This window comes from Branchiostoma lanceolatum, chromosome 9 (genome assembly GCF_035083965.1).
Source record: "Branchiostoma lanceolatum isolate klBraLanc5 chromosome 9, klBraLanc5.hap2, whole genome shotgun sequence".
Taxonomy (NCBI): domain Eukaryota; kingdom Metazoa; phylum Chordata; class Leptocardii; order Amphioxiformes; family Branchiostomatidae; genus Branchiostoma; species Branchiostoma lanceolatum.
In genome coordinates this window covers 1,030,557-1,052,038 of record NC_089730.1, presented here as the reverse complement: position 1 = coordinate 1,052,038, position 21,482 = coordinate 1,030,557, and the positions used below count along the sequence as shown (strand labels likewise).

Here is a 21,482-nt window from a genome sequence, read left to right as displayed (position 1 = left end):
ATGATGTTTATGAAGAGTAGACCGCAGCAGAATGAAAGGCCTGTTTCCTGTGGTTATTTTTACACCTGTTCAAGCAATGATTTTTACGATCAAAAATCAATGAATCAATTCAAATGGAGTTTTATCCCCAAAAATATCAAATTTTCCTTTTTCCACCGGTATCATTTCAAAGCTCATTATCTGCCAGTTGTTATGGTGCTACTTTCATTCTGCTGCAATGCACCGCGGCGAATCACAAAGCTTTCTCCACGCGGTCAGCCTATCATTGGATGGGTGGGCCGCGCGGTCCTGAAGCGCGAAATTTGAACTGCGGGTTTCGAAGGAACCGAAGATATTTGACTGGGTCGGCACAAACAGATCATTTTTGATACTATTGAGCAAGAATTTTAAGGATATTAAAGTATTTTGGATTATTTGTAGACAGGGGTTGAGGGTAAAAAGAAAAGAAATGCCTGTAAAAATGTTGAACTTGATGCCAGCAGTGAAGTTTCAAATTATGGAATGTGACTTTATTTGTTATGGTCATGAAAGCAATAGATAAGTTTTGGAGTTATCTATTTGTTTATCATTCAAGGTTATGCGAATCATTACTTGCCTTGTTCCAAGTAAAAAAATACCATTGTGTATTTTTCAACTTGTTGAACTTGAGGCACCGTGGCCCCCGGATAGGGGCCAACCGGGGAACATATGCCCAATTTTTTCGAAAATCCCAATATATGATATGACACTCAAGCTTATGTCATTTTTAATGTCATCGCAAAATGGTCATGTGAATCATTGCTTGCCTTGTTGTAAGTTGAAAACACCATTGTGTATTTTTTCACTTGTTGAACTTAAGGCACTGTGGCCCCCGGATAGGGGCCAGCCGGGGAACCTATGCCCAATTTTTCTAAAAATCCCTCGTACTAGTATCATTTAGTATGTAGGAAGGTATTGAATGAATTGAATTGCCAATTGTTCTGCACCATCAATGTAGGCTTTTATTATGTTTAGCCATACCTAGTATGGCTCAACATATTGTTTTTATGTTTAGCCATACCTAGTATGGCTCAACATATTGTTTTTGGCGACGCCTCAGGGGCAAGCCAAATTTTTACTATATTGTGTGCAGATTGCAAGAATTCTAGGAATTGTACAGGAATGTGAAAGTCCATGGAACGATAACTCAAGAATGCCTGGATGTATTGTCTTCATATTTTGTAGGTGGGTAGGTCTGTGGGAGACCTTGTAATGATTGGATTTTGGGCCCTCTAGCGACTTTCTATGGTACTGCAGGGGAACTTTCACTTTGTAAATCTCGTCTTCTGAACATGCTATAGTCATGATTTTTAAGTGGTGGATAGCTCTTTGTTAGGAAAATATGTCCTGTAGATTTGGACCCCCTAGCGTTTTTTTTGGAACTGCAGGAGCTGATTTTGACTCAAACTTTGAAAGAGAATAACGTAAGAAGGGGATGACGGATCATAATTTTTGGTGTGTAGATAGTTTAAGTAATGATTTACATAATCATATGCCAATTATGCAAATCAATATCTGATTTGCATAATTAATGAGGACAGCTAATAAATCAGCTGAATTCTATTATAGGACTCTCAAACACATGACATATGTAACTGAGAAAGAGATAAGTGTCGATAAATATCAATTATGCAAATTAATACTTAATTTGCATAATTAATGACAAAATACTATAAATCCATAGTGGTAAATGATGGGGATTTCATTTTTGCACCATTTGGAAGTTAAGTAAATGTGGCCACTATTAGACACAAATCTTGCATAGAGGGCCTCATTTACTTAATTTATGAGGAAATGGTACGATATCTTTTTTTGTGAAAACAAGATTTTCATACATTGACAACTTGTGTTATTTTGGTAGAGAAGGATATCGACTGATATGATTTATGCGAGGTCCTTATTTGCATGTGGGCTAAAAATGAAAACGTTAACAGAGACCACCATCGCCATGGCAACATCTTTTTATGATGCCAATCTTGTTACTCATGTTTCTTCTCCTCCTCCTGTCAAATCTTCAAATCGATTCATCTCTGTCATTTTTTGACCAAATGACCTGAAATTTGGTACAAAGGTAGTGTGGGCAAATACCCCCACGCATCTTTTTAATTTTTTGGATATTGAACTTGAAAGTGATTTAATTGAGGTTTATAGGCTATTTTAAGCATTTCTTGGCCTCCTGCGCCCTGGTATTTCAACTGACTGACCTGAAATTCGCTGTAGATGTGCCTTGAACAAATATTTCAAGGACTACATTCCCATTTTTGGCATACATCTCTTCAAAACGATTTATTTTGGGCTTTATGACAATATTTGCCACTTCTGTCACTTTCAATACTACATACAGTTTTTTAAGTTAGGACCACAGTGCTCCTAAGCCTAAAGTTAGTCTGTAGCCCTGAGTGTGTGTGTAATTGAACAGCATAACTTGAGAAGGCTTACTAGATGGATTGTCTTGATATTTGGTATAGGTGGGTATAGGTCTTGATGAGACGTGGAAATAATAAAATCAGATTAGATTAGACTTTAGGTCCCCTAGCGGCTTGTTATCGTACTGCAGCGGAACTTCCTGTTTTGATATCTCTTATTCTGAACATACTATGGTCCTGATTTGTTAGTGGTAGATAGCTCTTTGGACTGAGAGTAAGTTGCATACATGTAGGTTCTGGGCCCCTAGCGGCTTTTCTGGACCCGCAGGAGCAGGTTTTGCTTCAGACTTTGAAAGGGAATAACTCAAAAAGGCCTTGATTTTTGGTATGTAGATAGCTTGAGTGATGATGTACATGATTAGATACTTATTATGCAAAATCTAATTTGCATAATTAATGAGGAAAGTTTATACATCTGCTGCATGTCACGATAAGACTCTCAAACATGTTACATATGTAACTGAGGAAGAGAGAAATATCAATAGATATCAACTATGCAAATGACCTCATTTGCATAATTAATGAGACGATACTATAACTCAAGATGGGGTTGACCAATCATCATGATGTTTGGTATGTAGATAGCTTAAGTGATGCTTTGTATGACTAGGCGATACTTATGCAAATCAGATTCTAATTTGGATAAAAACCAGCAGCATTCCATGATATGACTTCAAATATGTGACATTTGTAACTGATGAAGACAGGAATGTTGATAGATAGAAAATATGCAAATGAAGACCTTATTTGCATAATCAATGAGAAACTACTATTATTCCATACCGGTAAATGACTGCAATTTCATACTTGTGGCATTTGGAAGTTATATGAAACGTGAACATCGTTGAATTAAATCATGCTGATATAAGGACTTCATTTGCATTATCTATGATTAACGTTAACATAACCTTGGTTACATGTAGGCTCATACTTTGGACAACTTTTGTTATTAAAATGATCAACTAGTATTATTTGTAAGCAATGAGAAACACCCACAATTTGTCAATAATAAAGGTTCAAATCATGTGGCAGAGATATGAGGTCGTGGAACTCTATAGTTCAATGCTGCTGTTGGTGAGAGGTCTTTCAGAGAACACATACCCAGTAAAAGTCTAAGTAGGCTTCCTGTTTCCACCAAGTCACAGGTTCTGTCTGCCTTATTATCTCCATGAAAAATGGAAATATTGTTTTTGGCGTGTGTGTGTGTGTGTGTTTCCGGACTATTGTAGTCAGCCTAACTCAAGAACCTCTGGATGGGTTACGATGATATTTGGTATGTGGGCGGGTGTTGTGAAGCCAAAATTCAAGGTCGATTTTGGGCCCCCTGGTATGTGACCTTGGTACTGCAGCAGAACTTTTTTTGTATATTTTGACCTGGACGTGCTTTGGTCTTGATTTTTAGGTGGCAGATAGCTTGTGATGTAATAAAAAAGTGGTGTAGGTTTGGGTCCCCTAGCAGCTTGTTCTGGAACTGCAGGGGCCTTATTGTGAAAATCTTTCAGGGAGAATAACTGAACAAAGGAACAACAGATTTCCATGATATTTAGTATGCAGGTAGCTTAGACAGAGATATACACTATGAAGTGCAACTTATGCTAATTGGGACTTAATTTGCATAGCTAATGAGGAAAATCTATAATTGCAGTGTTTTCCATTATAAGACTCAAATACATGTAACATGTGGGGTTGTCCCTGTGGTGTAGTGGCCTTTATGGAGATATGAGGTCGCGGAACTCTTGTTATAATTGTTTTTGGCGTGTCTGTTTGTTTGTGTGTGTGTCTGTCTGTCTGTGTGTCCGGACTATTGTAGTCAGGATAACTCAAGAACTTCTGTATGATATGTGGGTGGGTGTTATATTGGGGAGACAAAAATTAGATTGATTTTCATTATTACCATTTCATTATATAAAGTAACACTTCTTCAGGTATCCTCGTGCAAGTTTATAGGTTTGGTTGTATATCCCTTTGTGGTTTGACCACTAGCTGTCGGGCCCCTCTGGAATATTTGCCCCAATTTTGAAACTAACAGGTGTTAGCTGCTACAACATGCCTAGAATGGAAAACACTGTAAATGTAGAGTTTTGGCATTAGTTATGCAAAGTAAGTCCAAATTTGTATGATTTGCACTTCATTACGTACATCCCTGTCTAAGCTACTTGCCTTTATTTATCTATTTATTTATTCATTTATTTCTGTATTCTTTTACTAGAGTAGCTCCCTCAGTGGCTTGGCACTGATTTTCAGGGAGGCCCTAGGTACACATATCATATAATACAAAAAATACACTGATATTTACATAACATATTTGTGCGTCATTTCAAAATCGTATCCATACTCATAGTCCATATCGTGCCAGGTACAGCTGCATACGTGTGTGACCATTTGTGGGGACATGAATGGGGGGATCTGAGTAGCCTGGTGATAAACAGGCCAGCTAGCCAGGCCAGGTAGACAGCCCAGCCTTTTCCGTAAACCCTTGACATCAGTCTGTGTTAGTTCATAATGTTTTATTGAATACAGGAATAAAAGACTTGTTGTAATACAGTGTTTTATCACTTTAATCATTTTTGCATGCCTTAAGTTAAGGTATTTAAGTTTGAAAATGTGGGTGTCTTGGTTTTTTTCTGCCCGTGCGCACTAAATTTGGAGTCTGCAGAGGATGTCATCCATAAAATTTACTTGCTGTGGCCTACATGTATTACTCTATACCCCTGCGTAAGGCAAAATTTTGTGGACCCTCGGATTGCGGAAATTCTTCCGCAGAAGAAATCTAGATCTTCAGCAAGATTCTAGTTGTTTACATTCTGAAATTTTCATGATACTTGTTGGTCTAAACAACGCTGGAAGAGTCCATTCTTGTATGAGGAGGACATTTTTGAAAATTCAATTTTGGACTTGGGTGATTATGAAAAAGGTCAAGGATTTTTGTTGGAGGTGTTTTTTGAATGGTCCAGTATGAATATGGGTACCTGGAAGAGCCCATCTATGGCATAGGGTTTCAAATTGTATGGGAGAGATCCATTTCTGACTAGTCTTCAAATAACAACATTGCAGACATTCATCAAATGTTAGCCTCGATGGTGTTGATGGTTATAACATGGTGTTACTTTACGTTATTTTGAAATGCTCCATTTTTGCAGAGGGATGATTTTAGAACAGTCGCTTTTTGCATTGGGAGGGAAGTGGGCGAAACATGTTGTACATGTATTTGCTTGTGCAAATGTTCCCTTTCCAGGGTGCGAAATACCCGGTTGCGCACTTGCGCCGCGCAAGCACATTTTGCTTGGCGCAACTAATTTCCACACGCAGCTAGCGCAGTGCGCAACCCAAGATTATGAAGCCTGACATTCAGTGAGAACCCAATTTGAGCCCAGTAAGCTCACAAAAACAGTGTCACTTTCATAAAATTCGGTAAATTTTCAATTGAAACACAGAAATCAACACCTTTTTGTTCTAAACCATCCAAACCTGTTCATAGATCGTGAAATTAGCGCTGGAAAAAGGTGAATAAACTGCCGTCGGCAGTGTCCTCAAATCAACCTGGTCACCATTCGGTGTACTGTTTAAGTCTCCTGAACATGCAAATGAGCTACTTTTCATGCAAATGATGTACTCTCATGTAAATGAGGTACTGTTGCATGAGGTATACCCATCAAGTCTTCCAAACATGCAAATGAGGTACTCTTTCATACGAATGAGGTACTGTCTCATGTGAATGAGGTACTTTCTCATGTAAATGAGGACACTACTCTGACATGTAGATGAGTTTGACACTGCAGGTTCATTAAAGTTTGATAATGATTCCAACACAGTTACTAGTAACGTTATATTTGTAGGGGCAAAATTAAGTAATTTTTCTTTATTGTTGTTGTATTGTTGTTGTTGTAAAAAAAATATACAAAACTAATTTGAAATACTATACTGTTTTGGTGTTTACTTCTGACAGTATATAAGTTTGCATGAATATTTTTTTTCAAATTACTTTCCAGGATGTTAGTGAATAGATAAGTTTTAGAGTTATCTATTTACTTATCATTCAAGGTTATGTGAATCATTACTTGCCTTGTTCCAAGTAAAAAAAATACCATTGTGTATTTTTCAACTTGTTGAACTTGAGGCACCGTGGCCCCCGGATAGGGGCCAGCCGGGGAACCTATGCCCAATTTTTTCGAAAATCCCAATATATCGCTCCCGAAAGATGTCATTTTTGATGTCACCGCAAATGGTGAATGTAGGTGGGGCAACCTGAAATTTTGATGTGCAACCTAGCTTTTCCCCCAGGTTGCCCACCGGGCAACCTGGCTCAAAAAAGTATTTCGCACCCTGCTTTCTAGTTTTTCATTGATTTGACTGATTTTTATGTGCATAGGATGCCAAAATACAACATTTTCTTATTATCTGAAATAGGGATAGCATCATTTAATGAATATGAACATCTAAAACAAATACACACCCTTCTGATGTTATCTCACCAGGTGATTACATTAATCAGTGACTTGCCCACTCATGACGTCACAATGAACATGGCAGCCGGTTCGAAACCTTGCACCACGGCTTGTGAAAAACATTATTTGATGAGCAAACAGTGCTTAATTATGGTGATAACATTCAATTAAAGGACATAACAATATCTACTAGTATTTTGTTTGCTTCTATAAATAACAATCTTTCTGAGCCGCAGTGCAAAATTCCAAATCGGCTGCCATGTTCATTGTGACATCATGAGTGGGCAAGTCACTGATTAATGTAATTACAAATGTACCTGGTGGGAAGAATCAAAAGCTGGAGGTATGAAGTTTTGATGGTTCGATGTTCAATAACATCGGAAGTGTGAATATTTTGTGAAAATTTCTATGTTGTTAAACAATGGTATTATAATGGCTTATGTAATTTTAGGAAATTCTTAATTTTTATGTCATTGGTGTCTTATGCACTTTTTTTTCCATTTTCGCGTCATCGCAAATGATATTGAGACGGGATCATATGATGGGTGCGACGAACCGTGCAACGAACCGTGCGTAAACCTTGCGACGACCCGTGGATCTTGGAACATACAGTATCCCGGATGTAAAACGGAATTATAGAACATACATCTAAAATTACATGCGATCCATGGATCTTGGAAGGTAGTACATTACATCCATGTTTTTATACATGGCCATATTACATCTATACCACAAAACTGAACAAGAAGAAACTAGTTTTGTCAAGAAAATGACAAAAAAATTTACCATGCATAGAGGTTTTAACATGAGGTACCTTTAAAATAATTTGCCAGAATGGCTTGTACCACTATAGCTCATCGTGGAAGGTCGTGGAACATGCGCTGGCGTGTTACGTGTGGACTCGAAGGTCCTCGGTTCGAATCCGTCAGGGAAGTTTTTTTTTTCTCTTTTTTTTTTCTTTTTAAACATCCGTTTGATGTATACAACATCTTTGTATTATGATCTTATATCCAAACCATGCCTCGAATTTTTTTATTGTTCATTATAACGGAAAACACCATTCAACGGATGCTTCTACGTATGGTTGATTGGTTGGTTGGTTGGTAATTGTACAACCATAATTTGGACCTGTGCCATGTCAGTTATACCTCATGTATGTCATTTCTGCCTTCATTTTCCAAAGGTGTACTGTACGTTATAATAAGAATTAAGGGCTAGGGTGATTGAGATTATAAGAAGGGTTATAATGACAGATTAAGGGAAAGGGCAACGGATTAGGGGCTGTGGTGATGGATTAATGGATATGCTGACGGATCAAGTGCAAGGCTGACGGATTTAGAGCTATGTTGACAGATTAAGGGTTATATTGACGGATGGTGATGGATTAAGGGTAAGGATGACGCATTAAGTGAAAGGGTGACGAATTAGGGTCTCTGGTGATGGATTAAGATTTATGCTGTCGGATTAAAGTTTATAACCACGGATTTAGGGCAAAGGTGACGGATCAAGGGCTAAAGGGACGGATTAAGGGCTATGGTGACATATCATGGGCAATGCTGAGGGATTAAAGGCTTTCATGACGGATTAAGGGCAAGGGTGACGGATAAAGGGTTATCCTGTGGGATTTAAGTTTATGTTAACGGATTAAGGGCTAGGGTGACAGATTAAGAATATCACATCCTGTTAAAATATACTCCTCAACTAACCACCTGTATATAATCATGTTAAATGAGCGAAAATGGCAGCTTTTTGCAAAAGCACTTGTTTTTAATGAGATGATGATTTACTGAATTTTGCTGCACGGCATCTGGAGGCCCTGCCCCAAAACTAAGTAGCATCCTGAACCACCTGAGTCTGAATTATTCTCCGAGCAGAGGCTTCGATCGAGAGGGGTAGTTTTGTCCGGGATTTTAACGTTCCTCTCCTCTCACGGTCGGCGAATGTAAGAAACCCCGGCAACTACTACCCCCCCGACCAAAACCTCTGCTTGGAGAATAAGTCTGAATTGGATTCCCTGAATGTGAATATGCTGACAGCTTGGTATGAACAGGCTGGCTTCAGCCACAGCAGTACATTGCTACATTCAAGTTGAGTCTGAGTTTTCACATGATAACAATGTATGTACATGCCGGGCCTGAAGCTTCTAAGCCAAACTGGGTCGTTTTACGTGCCAAGCATATCTTAAACATTATAGTTCTGATGACAATATCTGTCTACATGCAGTACTAAGTGTGGCTTAGCTTAGCAATCTTCTGCTCATGGCGGCACAGTCTCATATACCAGGGTCCAGGGAGTACACGATTCTATGCCAGCTTTAGCACAGAGAGTGTTTGTATCTAGTCTATTCAAATTATTTCAATCCTGAATTGAGATGTTGACACGGCAAATTTAGTCGGTTCAAATTGGCTAGATCCTGATTGAAATAGATGAACAAGGTCTTTGACGTTTTTCCCCTTAGGACAAGGCCGGCCTGTAATCCTGGTTGTGACTGGACTACCTATGTCTGGAGTAAAGATCAATGGACAGACTCTAAATGACAGGTTGGTGGATTGTGTGAAATTCAGGATTCCTTTTTCAAGACTTTTTTAATGTTTCCATCAATAGATGAAAATCTAACTTAAGATGTTAATAGACATCTTTTATATCAAACAATCATCCTTAGCTATCAGTATCACTATTTAATGTAGCAAAAGAGCGTTGTCGTTCCCTCAAAAATCTGATATCCAATAAGTGTTGTGATCATGGTATTTGTCCCAGTGAAGTTCAGGACTTGGAGCGTGCCCATGCTGTGCTGTTTGACCTGGTGGAGAGACAGGGGATTCCTGTGTTTGATGACCTACCAACTGCAGTACATTGTGCAGCCAAAGTGCTACGTATGGGCATTAGTGTCCAGGACCTTAGTAAAGCAGATGGAGCAAGGGGTGTTCAAAATGCACACATCTCTGTTGGTGAATCTATAATGTGAGTATTGTTGCATAATGACTTAATTCACTTACTAGAAAGGCAACATTTCCACAATAAAACAAAGCATATTTCACCCATTTCCCACCCATGCATAATCACCCCTATGCAAAAATGGAAGATTCTAAAATAGTCCGAAATAGATCTTGTCCAATTTGACCCTCTATGCAGGGATGGGTAATCTCCAAGCAGATCTATAGGTTGCGAAGACCATATCCAACTGGCAGAAAGAAAAGTTTATGCAATAAAAACTCCTGCCAGTTGCAACCGTTTGGTCTGCTTGGAGACTAGGAATGGGCTCTTGGCACCCACATTCATACTAGACCATTCCAAAAAACATCTACACCAAATAAAATTCACTTTTTTGTAATCACACTCACTCACTCATAACCACCCCAGCCCAAAATTGAATTTAGAAAATGTCACCCACATACAAGAATGGTCCCTTCCAGCAGCGTATACTATACCAACATCATCATCATCAGCTAAGTCTACCCTCTTCCTCCATTCCCTGCGGTCCGCCATTAAGTGCTCTAGATCTTCAGAACTGACTCCAACGTCCCCAGCAAGTTGGTCAATATAGGTCCGTCGAGGTCGCGGGCGCCCGACACTGGAGTGTCCATTACTTGGTGTCCAGAGTAGGAGTTCACTTACAAGCTCATCTTTGTTTCTATAGCTCTGCCCTGCAAACCTAGCCCTTCTCTCTTGTATGGTTGAGGATACAGTTGGTAATGTTCCAACAAGTATCATGCAAATTTCAGAATATAAACAACTAGAACCTTACTGAAAATTTCTTCTGCAGCGGAAGAATTTCTGCCGTCCAAGAGTCCACAAAATTTTGTATTCCGCAGCAGACAGTTCTTCAAGGTGCAAAAGTTTCACAAAGTTCTGCTGGACGTACCGCAAATTTCTGATGCACACATATTTTGTGACCTGTACTGTTAGCACTAACACGTACCACCATTGCAAAAAATGTTTGGCATACATCCCTTTAAAGCGACTTTTGAACCAACTTTTTCGTTATTTCTAAACAAAAATGTATACTATTGAAGCATCCATTCAAACGTGGGGTGTCACATTTTTATATTATTATATTTCACCTATACTCTTGCTTTGGGTCATGTTCTTCTCCTGTCAAATGCTGGGGGAAATTTTTTAAGATTCAAGGTCGCAGAACACAGTATTTCCACGATCTAGTGGGCTTTTTGTTATAGTATGCTATGCAGTGTGTCAAAGAGCACAACTTTTGAACCGCGTGTCGCCATCCAAAAATTAAAAAAAGTGCCATGCATACTATCACTTGTAGTACAATTTTCTGTACTGAAAGTGGAATTATATGAGACTGAAAAAATTGGCCCAAATGCAACAGTCTGGTACACCTTAATCTTGGAATAGCCATGCACAGACTGAGGATAATCAAACAACATTTCGATGATATGTAATACATTTCCATTGAAAATGATAGAGCAACAACAGAACTAATATTTGATCAACCAAAATCAAGTTTCCCAACTTTTGTTAGGCTTTAAGTTAGTATAATCAGTTATCTTATTTTACCTTTTATTACCTATTATTAGTCAAAACTTGAGGTTAAAAAGATAGGATTCTGTACAAGTGACATGTTCCCATGGCGCCAGCAGTAACGCAACCCCGCTGCTTCACAATCTGGATCAAATTCAGTGGATCATAGGGGTCAACTCCAGCTCGGACATGTTGTAAGGGATTGCATTCATCATTTCAGATGGTGACGTGAAGCTGGGGGCCCCGTGTATGAGGGAGCTTCAGGCATCAGCCTCAAGCGTCAAACCTCTGCACGTAAAAGAACCCAACACGCTTACATTTGTATCAAGAAGAGAAGGGGTGACCTGATGTGCTTGGCCAAAAACGCAAGCCATAGCAAAGTCGCATTGTACCACCACTAGCTACTTGAAAAAGCACCATGCTTCACCTCAAATGAGATGAAACGAAGACACATGTACATGAAGCTTAGGCATGGGTATCATGACCAGTATCAAATCAAACACTTTGTATGTAGTATTGTTGATAGTTAAGAGAAGTTGTTGAGCTTTGCACAAATAAATCAATGAACTCTCACTCACTATTCTCCTGTGGAAAACTAACAATCTTTTTCTTTTCCAAGATTGATTAAAGAGGCATTTGATGGAGTTGACACAAAGAAGACTGGAAATCTTGACATGAATGATGTAAGCATGAAATGTTTTCTTTTTTTTTGATGATCATGAGCCTTAGTGACCTAAGTGAATGTCTTCTCCTTATGTGAACTCTCTTCAGTGTGGCAGTGATATGTGATTATTGTGAACTGTAACTTAACGGTTACTGTTACAGTACAGTAACAGTGCCTTATGATTTTTTCAGATTACAAAAGTGGCAATGCAATATAATTCTGTCTTATCTTACTCAGGTACGTCTCACATATAAAGCACTAACTAGAAAGGATCTGACAGTTGGAGAAGTTACAAGCATCTGCAATGTTAGTTCTTCCAGAAATGAGGAGCTGACTTTCAATTTCCAAGAATTTTGCTGTATAGTTGATGAGTACAAAGCTATGGCCACGGTAGGTTCAACTTTAAATTATTGTTTTTAGTTATATAGTAGTGTAAGAGTTACCCTATGTCTGATCAGAATTTCAAGTAAAGCATCATTTTATTTATTCTCCTGTAGTCAAGCAGTGTGGTCTACATGTTACAGGATACTTTCATGTACATCATAATCCTCATTGACTGTTATGTGCAATGGATTTGATGCAAGATATTTTGAGTGATATAATTGTTTCTTTTGACTCTTGCAAAATAATGAAACAGTTCCTCATACACGTATAAGGAAATGTTTCTTGACATTTGAGGTTATGTGCAACGCTATCATTCTGGACCATCGTCCCAAATGAAGGAAAAACTTTATTCTCATGCCTTTTGAAAAAGAATCATCTGGCAAGGGTATTAACTTAGTGTATATAAATGAATGTATGTTGGTTAATACCAATCCATACATTATAGGCAGAATATTTTGTAATTTTTGTGTTTTTACAAAACCCATTTTCTCTTGTTTGTTTTTGTCCTTCAGTGTGAATTAAGTGATTAACACGTCTACAGTCCTGACAGCATACCAAGCAAAGGGACTGTTACTATAACAGTAGTTGTTCTTCATGCTATAAATTACTAACAATTTTTCTGTGTTTTTTCCAGACACATAACAGAATAGGGGATTTCTTCTCCTTCATTTTCAGTGGGATATTTACACTGTTTGGTGAGTATAGAATTTTTCAAGTAATTCTTAATCCTTGAACAGTCTGGGAAAGTCTGTTAGAATGCTAGTGAAATGATGATACATGAATGAACAACTGTTACACTTGATAATGTATATACTGTTCTACTCTCAATACCCACTTAACCCCTCTCCATTAACCCACTACAGAATGTCATTTATCTTAAACTTGCGCGGACAGAGCCAAATGTTAAACCCAAGGGAAGAAGAAAAGAAAAATGCATGGTCTGTAAGCATTTATCCGCCTGTTAAATGCCATTCGAGCATGTATTTATACTGAGGTCTATGATGAAGAATTTAGCTAGGGTTACCTATTATGGCCCACTTCAGTCTTTTTCCTTCTAGCACATAACTTGAAGAACATAGATAAGAAAAAATGCACATCAATAGTCCAAAGTAGTCTACAGACAAGTGATCATAGTAAAACCACAGTGACTATGTTTGTCCGACTGCTTGACGCAATTGAGGAAAAACCCTCTCAATACCCACTTCACCCCTCTCCATACCCACTGCACACCACTCCATACCCTATGAACACCTCTCCATACCCTATGAACACCTCTCCATACCCTATTATCACATAGCCAGATGGCATCGACCAATCAGAAGCCTCCAATGCCCATGTGTTATGGGGCCATAACACACCCGGGTCATAAACACCACTTATGACATCATAACACCACCGTTCCATTTTGTAGGGGGGGTACTTTTTTATGAATTTTTTTCTTAACATTGTTAAAAAAAACCTTGATGGTCTTAAAATTAACAAAACCGTCTTAAAGTACATTAAAAAGGAACAACTTTCAATTCAAGTGAAATCTAAATGGAATGACTAAAAACAATATTTTTCACACCCCCGTAAGTGGAACGACAAATTTCACCTGGCCCGCCATTGGCACCCTTTCCGATCGTCATGGACGGAGCTGAGTACCACAGTTTTTCCTCGAAGAACTGTCAGACCCGACTTAGAGTCAGTTTTCGGGTCATGGGAAGCTGAGGAAGACTCCCAGGAACGTGCTGAAGGAGTTGAGGGGCGAGAAACTGAGCAAATTTGCCGGGAGGAGACTTGGGAGCGAAAATAGGTTTGGATTCCAGGCTGACGTATTTCCCCAAGCTAATCTTGACAGACATTTGCCCATGAAGCCGCCGTAAGTCTCCTCAGTTTCTGACCAGAGGGACCCCAGGAAGGTATGTTCACGTTTCTGAGGGTTTAACCCGATGAAAATTAAAAATATTGCTGGCAAAGTGATGTCGCCTTTTTGAAAACAAACGTGACAAGCACTAAACACGCCCCCCTCCCTATGGCCCAAGTCACGTAACCTCCCCAGACCGATGTGTTGGCATCGAAAACATTACGGTCAAAATCGCCAAAATTCTTACAGGTTTCTACCTACAAGGATCTCAGCCCGATACGTGTACGCTTCTGTGGGATTTTTTTCCGGCTTGAGCAAAAATCATCCAGGGAAACTATGATTTTCTTACCACAGCCAACTAAGCGTTTAACAACCGGGTGTCAGGAATTGTGAAAATTGAACAGAAATCTACAATTATACCACCTGGTATGAAGTCTACGTGTCCTCAACAATAAGAAAAGGTACCGCTTGTTTACAAATATGTAGATCATATGTACAATGGATTGATTTTACATGTATAGTACTAAATAAAGAATCTATGTATTGTACAAGGAATTTGTCTGTCTTATATGGGTCAGTTTGGATAGGCTATGTGATAATAACGTTAATGACCCGCCTGTTCCTCGGTGTATAGTAGTCATGTGCTATAACCACCTCGTTCGCGCTTCACTCACCCGGTGGTTTTATTCGATAGTTATAGCACATGACCAGGCGTTGTGACACCATATACACCTTGGGGCTACATACCTCCCCATACCAGCACACACCTATCCATACATGTACCCACTGCACACCTCTCTATACCCATTGCACACCTCACAATACCCTATGGCCATCTCTCCATCTCTCCATACCCACTGTACACCTTGCCATACCCACTACACACCTCACCATACCACTACACACCTCTCCATACCCACTGCACACCTCTCTATACCCATTTAACACTTCACAATACACACTACACACCTCACCTTACCCACTACATACCTCTCCATGCTCTCTACACACCTCACCATACCCACTACCCACCTCACCATACCCACTGTATACCTCTCTATACCCACTACGTATATACATATACACACCTCACCATACCCATTGCACACCTCTCTATACCCACTACACACCTCTCTATACCCATTGCACACTTCACAATACCCACTACACACCTCACCATACCCAATACACACCTCACCATACCCACTGTATACCTCTAGATCTCTATACCCACTACACACCTCACCATACCCATTGCAAACCTCACAATACACACTACGCACCTCACCATACCAATACACACCTCACCATACCCGCTGCACACCTCTCACCATACCTACTACACACCTCACCATACCCACTGCACATCTCACTATACCCACTACACACCTCTCCATGCCCACTTCACAACTCTCCATACCCATTTCACACCTCTCTGTGCGCACTGCACACCTCTCCACATCCACGTCACACCTCTAAAAAACCCACTGCGCACCTCTCTATACCCATTACACATCTCTCCATACCCACTACATATACCTCTCCATACCCAAGAAACTACTAGGTGATCATCATTTAGTTTAGCAATAGCTCACAGTTTGTATGTTTTTTAGTTTTTAGTATTAGAATGTAGCATTTTATCAATTTATGTTTTACATTATGCTCCCTACAGACCACGTGTGGTCTTCTGTGCATTTAGCCCTTCTGGGCAGGAATATGCAATAAAGACTATCATTATTTTTATAATTATAATTACATACCTCTCCATACCCACTCAGGCCACTGCATGCCTCTCCATACCCACTCAGCACACCTCTTTATACCTGCTGTATACCTCTCCATATCCACGGCTTTTTAGCGAATGCCCACAAATGCCCACTCTGGCGAATTCCGCCCTGCACGAATCTAATTTTGTTTACTCGGAATATGTTCAGGTTGTGCTCCCATTAATTAATCCTGAGTTTCAAGTCAATCCATCGATCCAAAGTTAAATAAAGCAAACTTGAAGATTCTTACCTGGCTTTTTAGCGAATGCCCAGCAAAAAAGGCTTTTTAGCGAATGATATCGATACTAACTGTGTAACAGCACTGCACATATATAGTGTGTAGATCATAGCACAAACACCACACACTCGTGGAACTAGACATATAACTGTTACAGTACTAAGTGCTTAGGCAAGGACGGGTTTGAAGAGTAAAACCTTTCACGGTGGTTTTAAGTTTGCCATGAAGAGGTCACTTCGAAAACTGTAAATACAAATGTTTAATGTATACAAAATATGATTTTTTTCTAGTATCTTTTATGTTCAACTTGGTAATACTTAGTCAAAGGCAAAATGGAAAAAGTGGAATTACAAACTGAAGAGTTCTTGTACTCACTCACTCACTCCCATGTTTGCACACAGCATGTAATTGACCAAACTTATTTGTTTTCAATTGTTAGGCTGGATGAAGACTAGAACAGCAGAGCAGATTATTATGGAAGATTTGACAATAAGGCGGGAGGTCTTCTTGGGTGGCAGTTGTGCAAACACAACATGGAGAGAGCAGATTGCCATTCCATTGTTAAGGTACCATTCACTCTTTTATCCAATTGGCATTTTTCAGTGTCAAGTAAGGTTTGTACCCTGGCTAAATTGGTATTTTGACTTTCCATTGTTTTCTCATTAACGAATTAAATAATAACTGACTAGTAGTTGTACTGAATATTGATAGCTGGGCATGAAAGTATTCTATTATTCTTTTTTTACCATATGGATAACAGCATCAACAAGATTGGCAATGTAAAAAGACATCGCCATGGCGACAGTGGTCTCTGTTAATGTTTTCGTTTTTTAGCCCACATGCAGGTAATGACCTCATTTGCATAAATTACATCACCTTCTCTACCCAAATAACACATGTTTTCCAATGTATGAAAGTCTTGTCTTCAAGAAAAAGATTGTTGTACCATTTCCTCATAAATTACGTAAATGAGGCCCTCATCGGCAATATTTACGTCTAATAATCGCCACATTTATCTAACTTCCAAATGCTGCAAGAATGAAAATTTTAATCCCCATCATTCACCACTATGGATTTATAGTATTTTGTCATTGATTGTGCAGATTAGGTATTAATTTTCATAATTGATATCTATCGATATCCATCTCTTTCTCAGTTACATATGTCATGTGTTTGAGAGTCCTATTATGGAATGCAACTCATATATAAACATTCCTCATTAATCATGTAAATTAGATATTGATTTGCATCATTGGCATATGATTATGTATATCATCACTTAAGCTATCTACATACCAAAAATCATGACGATCCATCAGCCCCTTAAGTTATTGTCTTTCAAAGTTTGAGACAAAATCAGCTCCTGCAGTTTGAAAAAAGTCGCAAGGGGGTCCAAATCTACAGCATCTATTTTCCCTTCAAAGAGCTATCCACCACTAAAAATCATGACCATACTTCTAGCATGTTCAGAACACAAGATTTCAAAAGTGAAATTTCCCCTGCAGTACCATAGAAAATTGCTTGGGGGGCAAATCCAATCATTTCGAGGTCTCACAAAGACCCACCCACCTACATGTACTACATATGAAGACAATCCATCCAGGCATTCTTGAGTTATGGTGTTAAATTCCTGTGGACACATTCCCATAAAATTCCTAGAATTCTTGCAAACTGCACACAATATATATATCCCATTAGGCTTGCCCCTGAGGTGTCGCCAAAATGTACATCATGGGTCCTTCTGCCCTGCTAGATACAAGATACAAGTCAGAGTACTTTATTGCAAATTACAGCGTTGCCACTGAATTAAAACCAAATATAACGGCACTGAACCTTAATCCGACACTTTTGAGCAAATACTGCTGGGTTAAGGTCTCATTTATGTATTACTCCGAGTGTGCTGTCTCAAAGAGTGCGGACCCTAAAAATTGAACGGCTTTATAAACTGGTGTTTACAGCTATGAGAAAATCCCTTTTAGCTATCCCAACTGATATAAGATGTTACTTTTGTGAAAGCTTGTTCATAGCTAAAGAAATTAGCAGGTAATGTTCTATGAAAAACGTATAGATGCTTAGAAATTGTTGGCAATTTTTTAGATAATGAAGGGCACTTTTACATTATTCACAGTGTAAGGAAATAACTCATGAAAGAGACCTTAAAGGCATCCAGAGCATTTTATGAGGCTTGAAAGTTGAATTAAAATCTCCAATTTCTAGACTTTCCTACTCATAATAAGTTTCAATAACACTATACCTACATATCGATATTAAGGGAGCAAAGATACGATGCCGTTGTGTGGTGAGAGCTGATAGAAAATCCAAGCCCTAATAGACTGACCCTGACTGTCCATCACAATTAGCGGTTTGACCAATGAGAGGGTGACTGCATGTACGTCAAATATTTGCATTTTTATGTTTTAATTTTGCATTTCTATGTTCTGACGGAGGTGGGCGGGGCTATGGTGTCTACAGTATTTACAGTAGGCGCATGAAACTAAAAGATCACCATGTAGATTGTTTTTGTGCCGCTTTTGGACACTTTTGATATAAAATTATCACGCAAATGTGGTAAACAGTGGCATTAGATGTGGATTTCACAAAGATTACAGCAATTAGAATATTTCCAGTTTTCAAGCCTCATAAAATGCTCTGGGCGCCTTTAATGGACCCCATTTGCACATGTGGTAAGTGAACAGCAGTGTGATGGGCGTGATAAGAAACACATCTATATGGAGTGCAGGCGGTGTCCATTGTCTCACTTTTTGGCCACATGTCACAGCTATAGTCCATAAGCCCAAATGTCTCAAAAAGGGGGCAATCCAAATGGCGACATTTCCAAATGTCGCAGATCTCTAATTTTGCAGATCATTGATTATGCAAATTAGCTCCTGATGCAAATTAGCTCCTGATTTGCATAATTAGCTTACAATCTTGCCAATCTTCACTCAAGCTATATACATACCAAATATCATGACGATCCGTCAACCCCTTCTTGAGTTATTACCTTTCAAAGTTTAAAATGAAATTGGCTCCTGCCGTTCCAAAAAATCCAACACAACTTACTCTCCCCCCAAAGAGCTATCTACCACTCAAAAATCATGACCATGGCATGTCCAGAACATGAGATATCGAACCCATTCTAGCCAAACACCCTAAGCCACACACCCTGTTCTATTTTGAACATCTACACCAAAAACAGCGCTTGGCTGTCAATAATGCTGGCTGACTTCTGTTGGGCTTTTTTGGCTCTGAAACCCTTGCAGAGCAGACCAAAGAAAAATGCCATGTCTTCTTTGTTATTCACCAAACAGAGTCGTTGAAGAAGGGGGTAGATATACAAAAATGTAGTTGCAGTGAGAATTTAATGTTTTCGGTCAATGCGGAAGCGGGTAGTGTCGCATAGCATTACCTTGTTGGTGGCCACCATTGGCTGTTTTTTGTAGCCTATAATAATAATGTACGTTTAAAACAGGGTACACGCAATGTCTGTGACAGGTTTCCCACAGTGTTGACTGCATGAATAACAGATGCATGATCTTTTGTAAGGCCACACCAGCTTAATTTTATGGATGACGTCCACTCACGCATTGATTTTCGCCTGTTCTCAACAAAATAAGCTTCTCCCAGGCTCTACGGAACTCCGGAACTCACCGACTTGTATTGCCACATTTGGCCAGCATTGTGTCGGCTTGTCGTAAAACTCGTTATCTACTAACACAAAATATGTCAGCATCAAAGTTCACAAGAAAACTGGGGGCGTAATTGTGGATTGGTATGCCATTGACGTTGGCGAGGGGACGTTACTTTTGCAGAAACTCGCGGTGTCCAGCGCGTATCACCCGGACAAATTCAAAGATGTGAGTTGCTCTCACACATTTCTTTTGTAACGATGAGAGACATGGGAGAGGAATAGAGGCATTGGTATAGAGGTCTCACAGCGAGATTTGTAAGTGTGAACCATGGAATGCTTAATATGGAGATCAATGCCATGTGTGTTGAAACTGCCCTCATGAGTATTCTCATCACAGTCACAATCATCCACAGCTCTTGGAGCCAAATAACCTCTAATAGTGTACTTTGATCGTTCTTGTCAATATATCAAACGTTGATCACTTCAGCTGAGTCTGCTAAATGAATATGAAAAATGCTAAGATGAACAAGACAACCTACATACGCACATGTACCTCCTACAAATAAAGACTCGTTGCGTGCTTGATAATTATGTGGTTCAATTCGCAATACCAGCTTCGTAGTTAGGTTTAGCAGCATTTTTTTTCTTTTTTTCGCCTGCACGCATTAGTTCTGAAGACTTCAGAGATGTCATCCATAAAATTCAATTGGTGTGGCCTAATTATAAATATCAAAATCAAAATACCATTCTTTTACTTCCTTGTTCACTTGCACACAAGTACAGAAGAGGCGAAACTCTGATCTAGTGGACTTTGTAGTAGTAGGCATGTGGTACAAGCTCCCTCCCCATGAGTGCCTGAGCTGTTTTCTTTATTTTCATTTTCGATTTTGGGCCGCCTATATAGTATGTGACCTTGATAGTAGCAGAGCTTCCATTTTTTGCACCTTTTGACCTGAACATGCCATTGTCTTTATTTTGGGATGACAGATAGCTTGTGATGTAAGGAAGAAGTGCTGTAGGTTTGGGCCCCCTAGTAGCTTGCTCTGGAACTGCATTGGTGTTTTTGTCAAAATCTTCCAAGGGGAATAAATGAACAAAGGAACGACGGATTTCCATATTTGATATGCAGGTAGCTTAGACATATATTGAAGTGTAAATTATGCAAATCGGAATTTGGTTTGCATAACTAATGAGAAAAATCTATATTTCCATTCTAGGTATGTTGTGGCATCTAACACCTGTTGGTTTTGAAACTGGGGCAAATATTTCCCAGGGGCCTGATAGCAAGTGGTCAAACCACAAAGGGATATACAACCAAACCAGTATACTTTGTTTTATTTTGATGATAGCTTAAGTGTTACTTGATATGATGAAATGGTAATAAAGCAAACCAGAATCTAATTTGCATGATTAATGGAGAAATTTTATAAACCACTTCATTCAATGGTAACTTAGATAGTTCAAAAATGCAACATATGTAACTAAGAAATCAAGGGATCATTGATAGATAAACGTTATGCAAATGAATTCCTAATTTGCATAATTGATGAGAAAATACTGCAATTCCATATTGGTAGATAAG

General features: G+C 39.1%; 1 protein-coding gene across 4 annotated transcripts in view; it reads left to right on the top strand.

The window, feature by feature from the left end:
* The window catches only part of LOC136442591 (uncharacterized), a 77,477-nt gene that overhangs the window by 32,218 nt on the left and 23,777 nt on the right, over nucleotides 1-21,482 (top strand). For all 4 annotated transcript variants that reach the window (XM_066439539.1, XM_066439537.1, XM_066439538.1 and 1 more), the window contains exons 10-15: nucleotides 9,348-9,429; nucleotides 9,647-9,850; nucleotides 11,991-12,054; nucleotides 12,273-12,425; nucleotides 13,054-13,114; nucleotides 16,709-16,835. In XM_066439539.1, coding sequence (XP_066295636.1) covers nucleotides 9,348-9,429; nucleotides 9,647-9,850; nucleotides 11,991-12,054; nucleotides 12,273-12,425; nucleotides 13,054-13,114; nucleotides 16,709-16,835 — 691 coding nt within the window. The remainder of the gene's footprint in view (nucleotides 1-9,347; nucleotides 9,430-9,646; nucleotides 9,851-11,990; nucleotides 12,055-12,272; nucleotides 12,426-13,053; nucleotides 13,115-16,708; nucleotides 16,836-21,482) is intronic.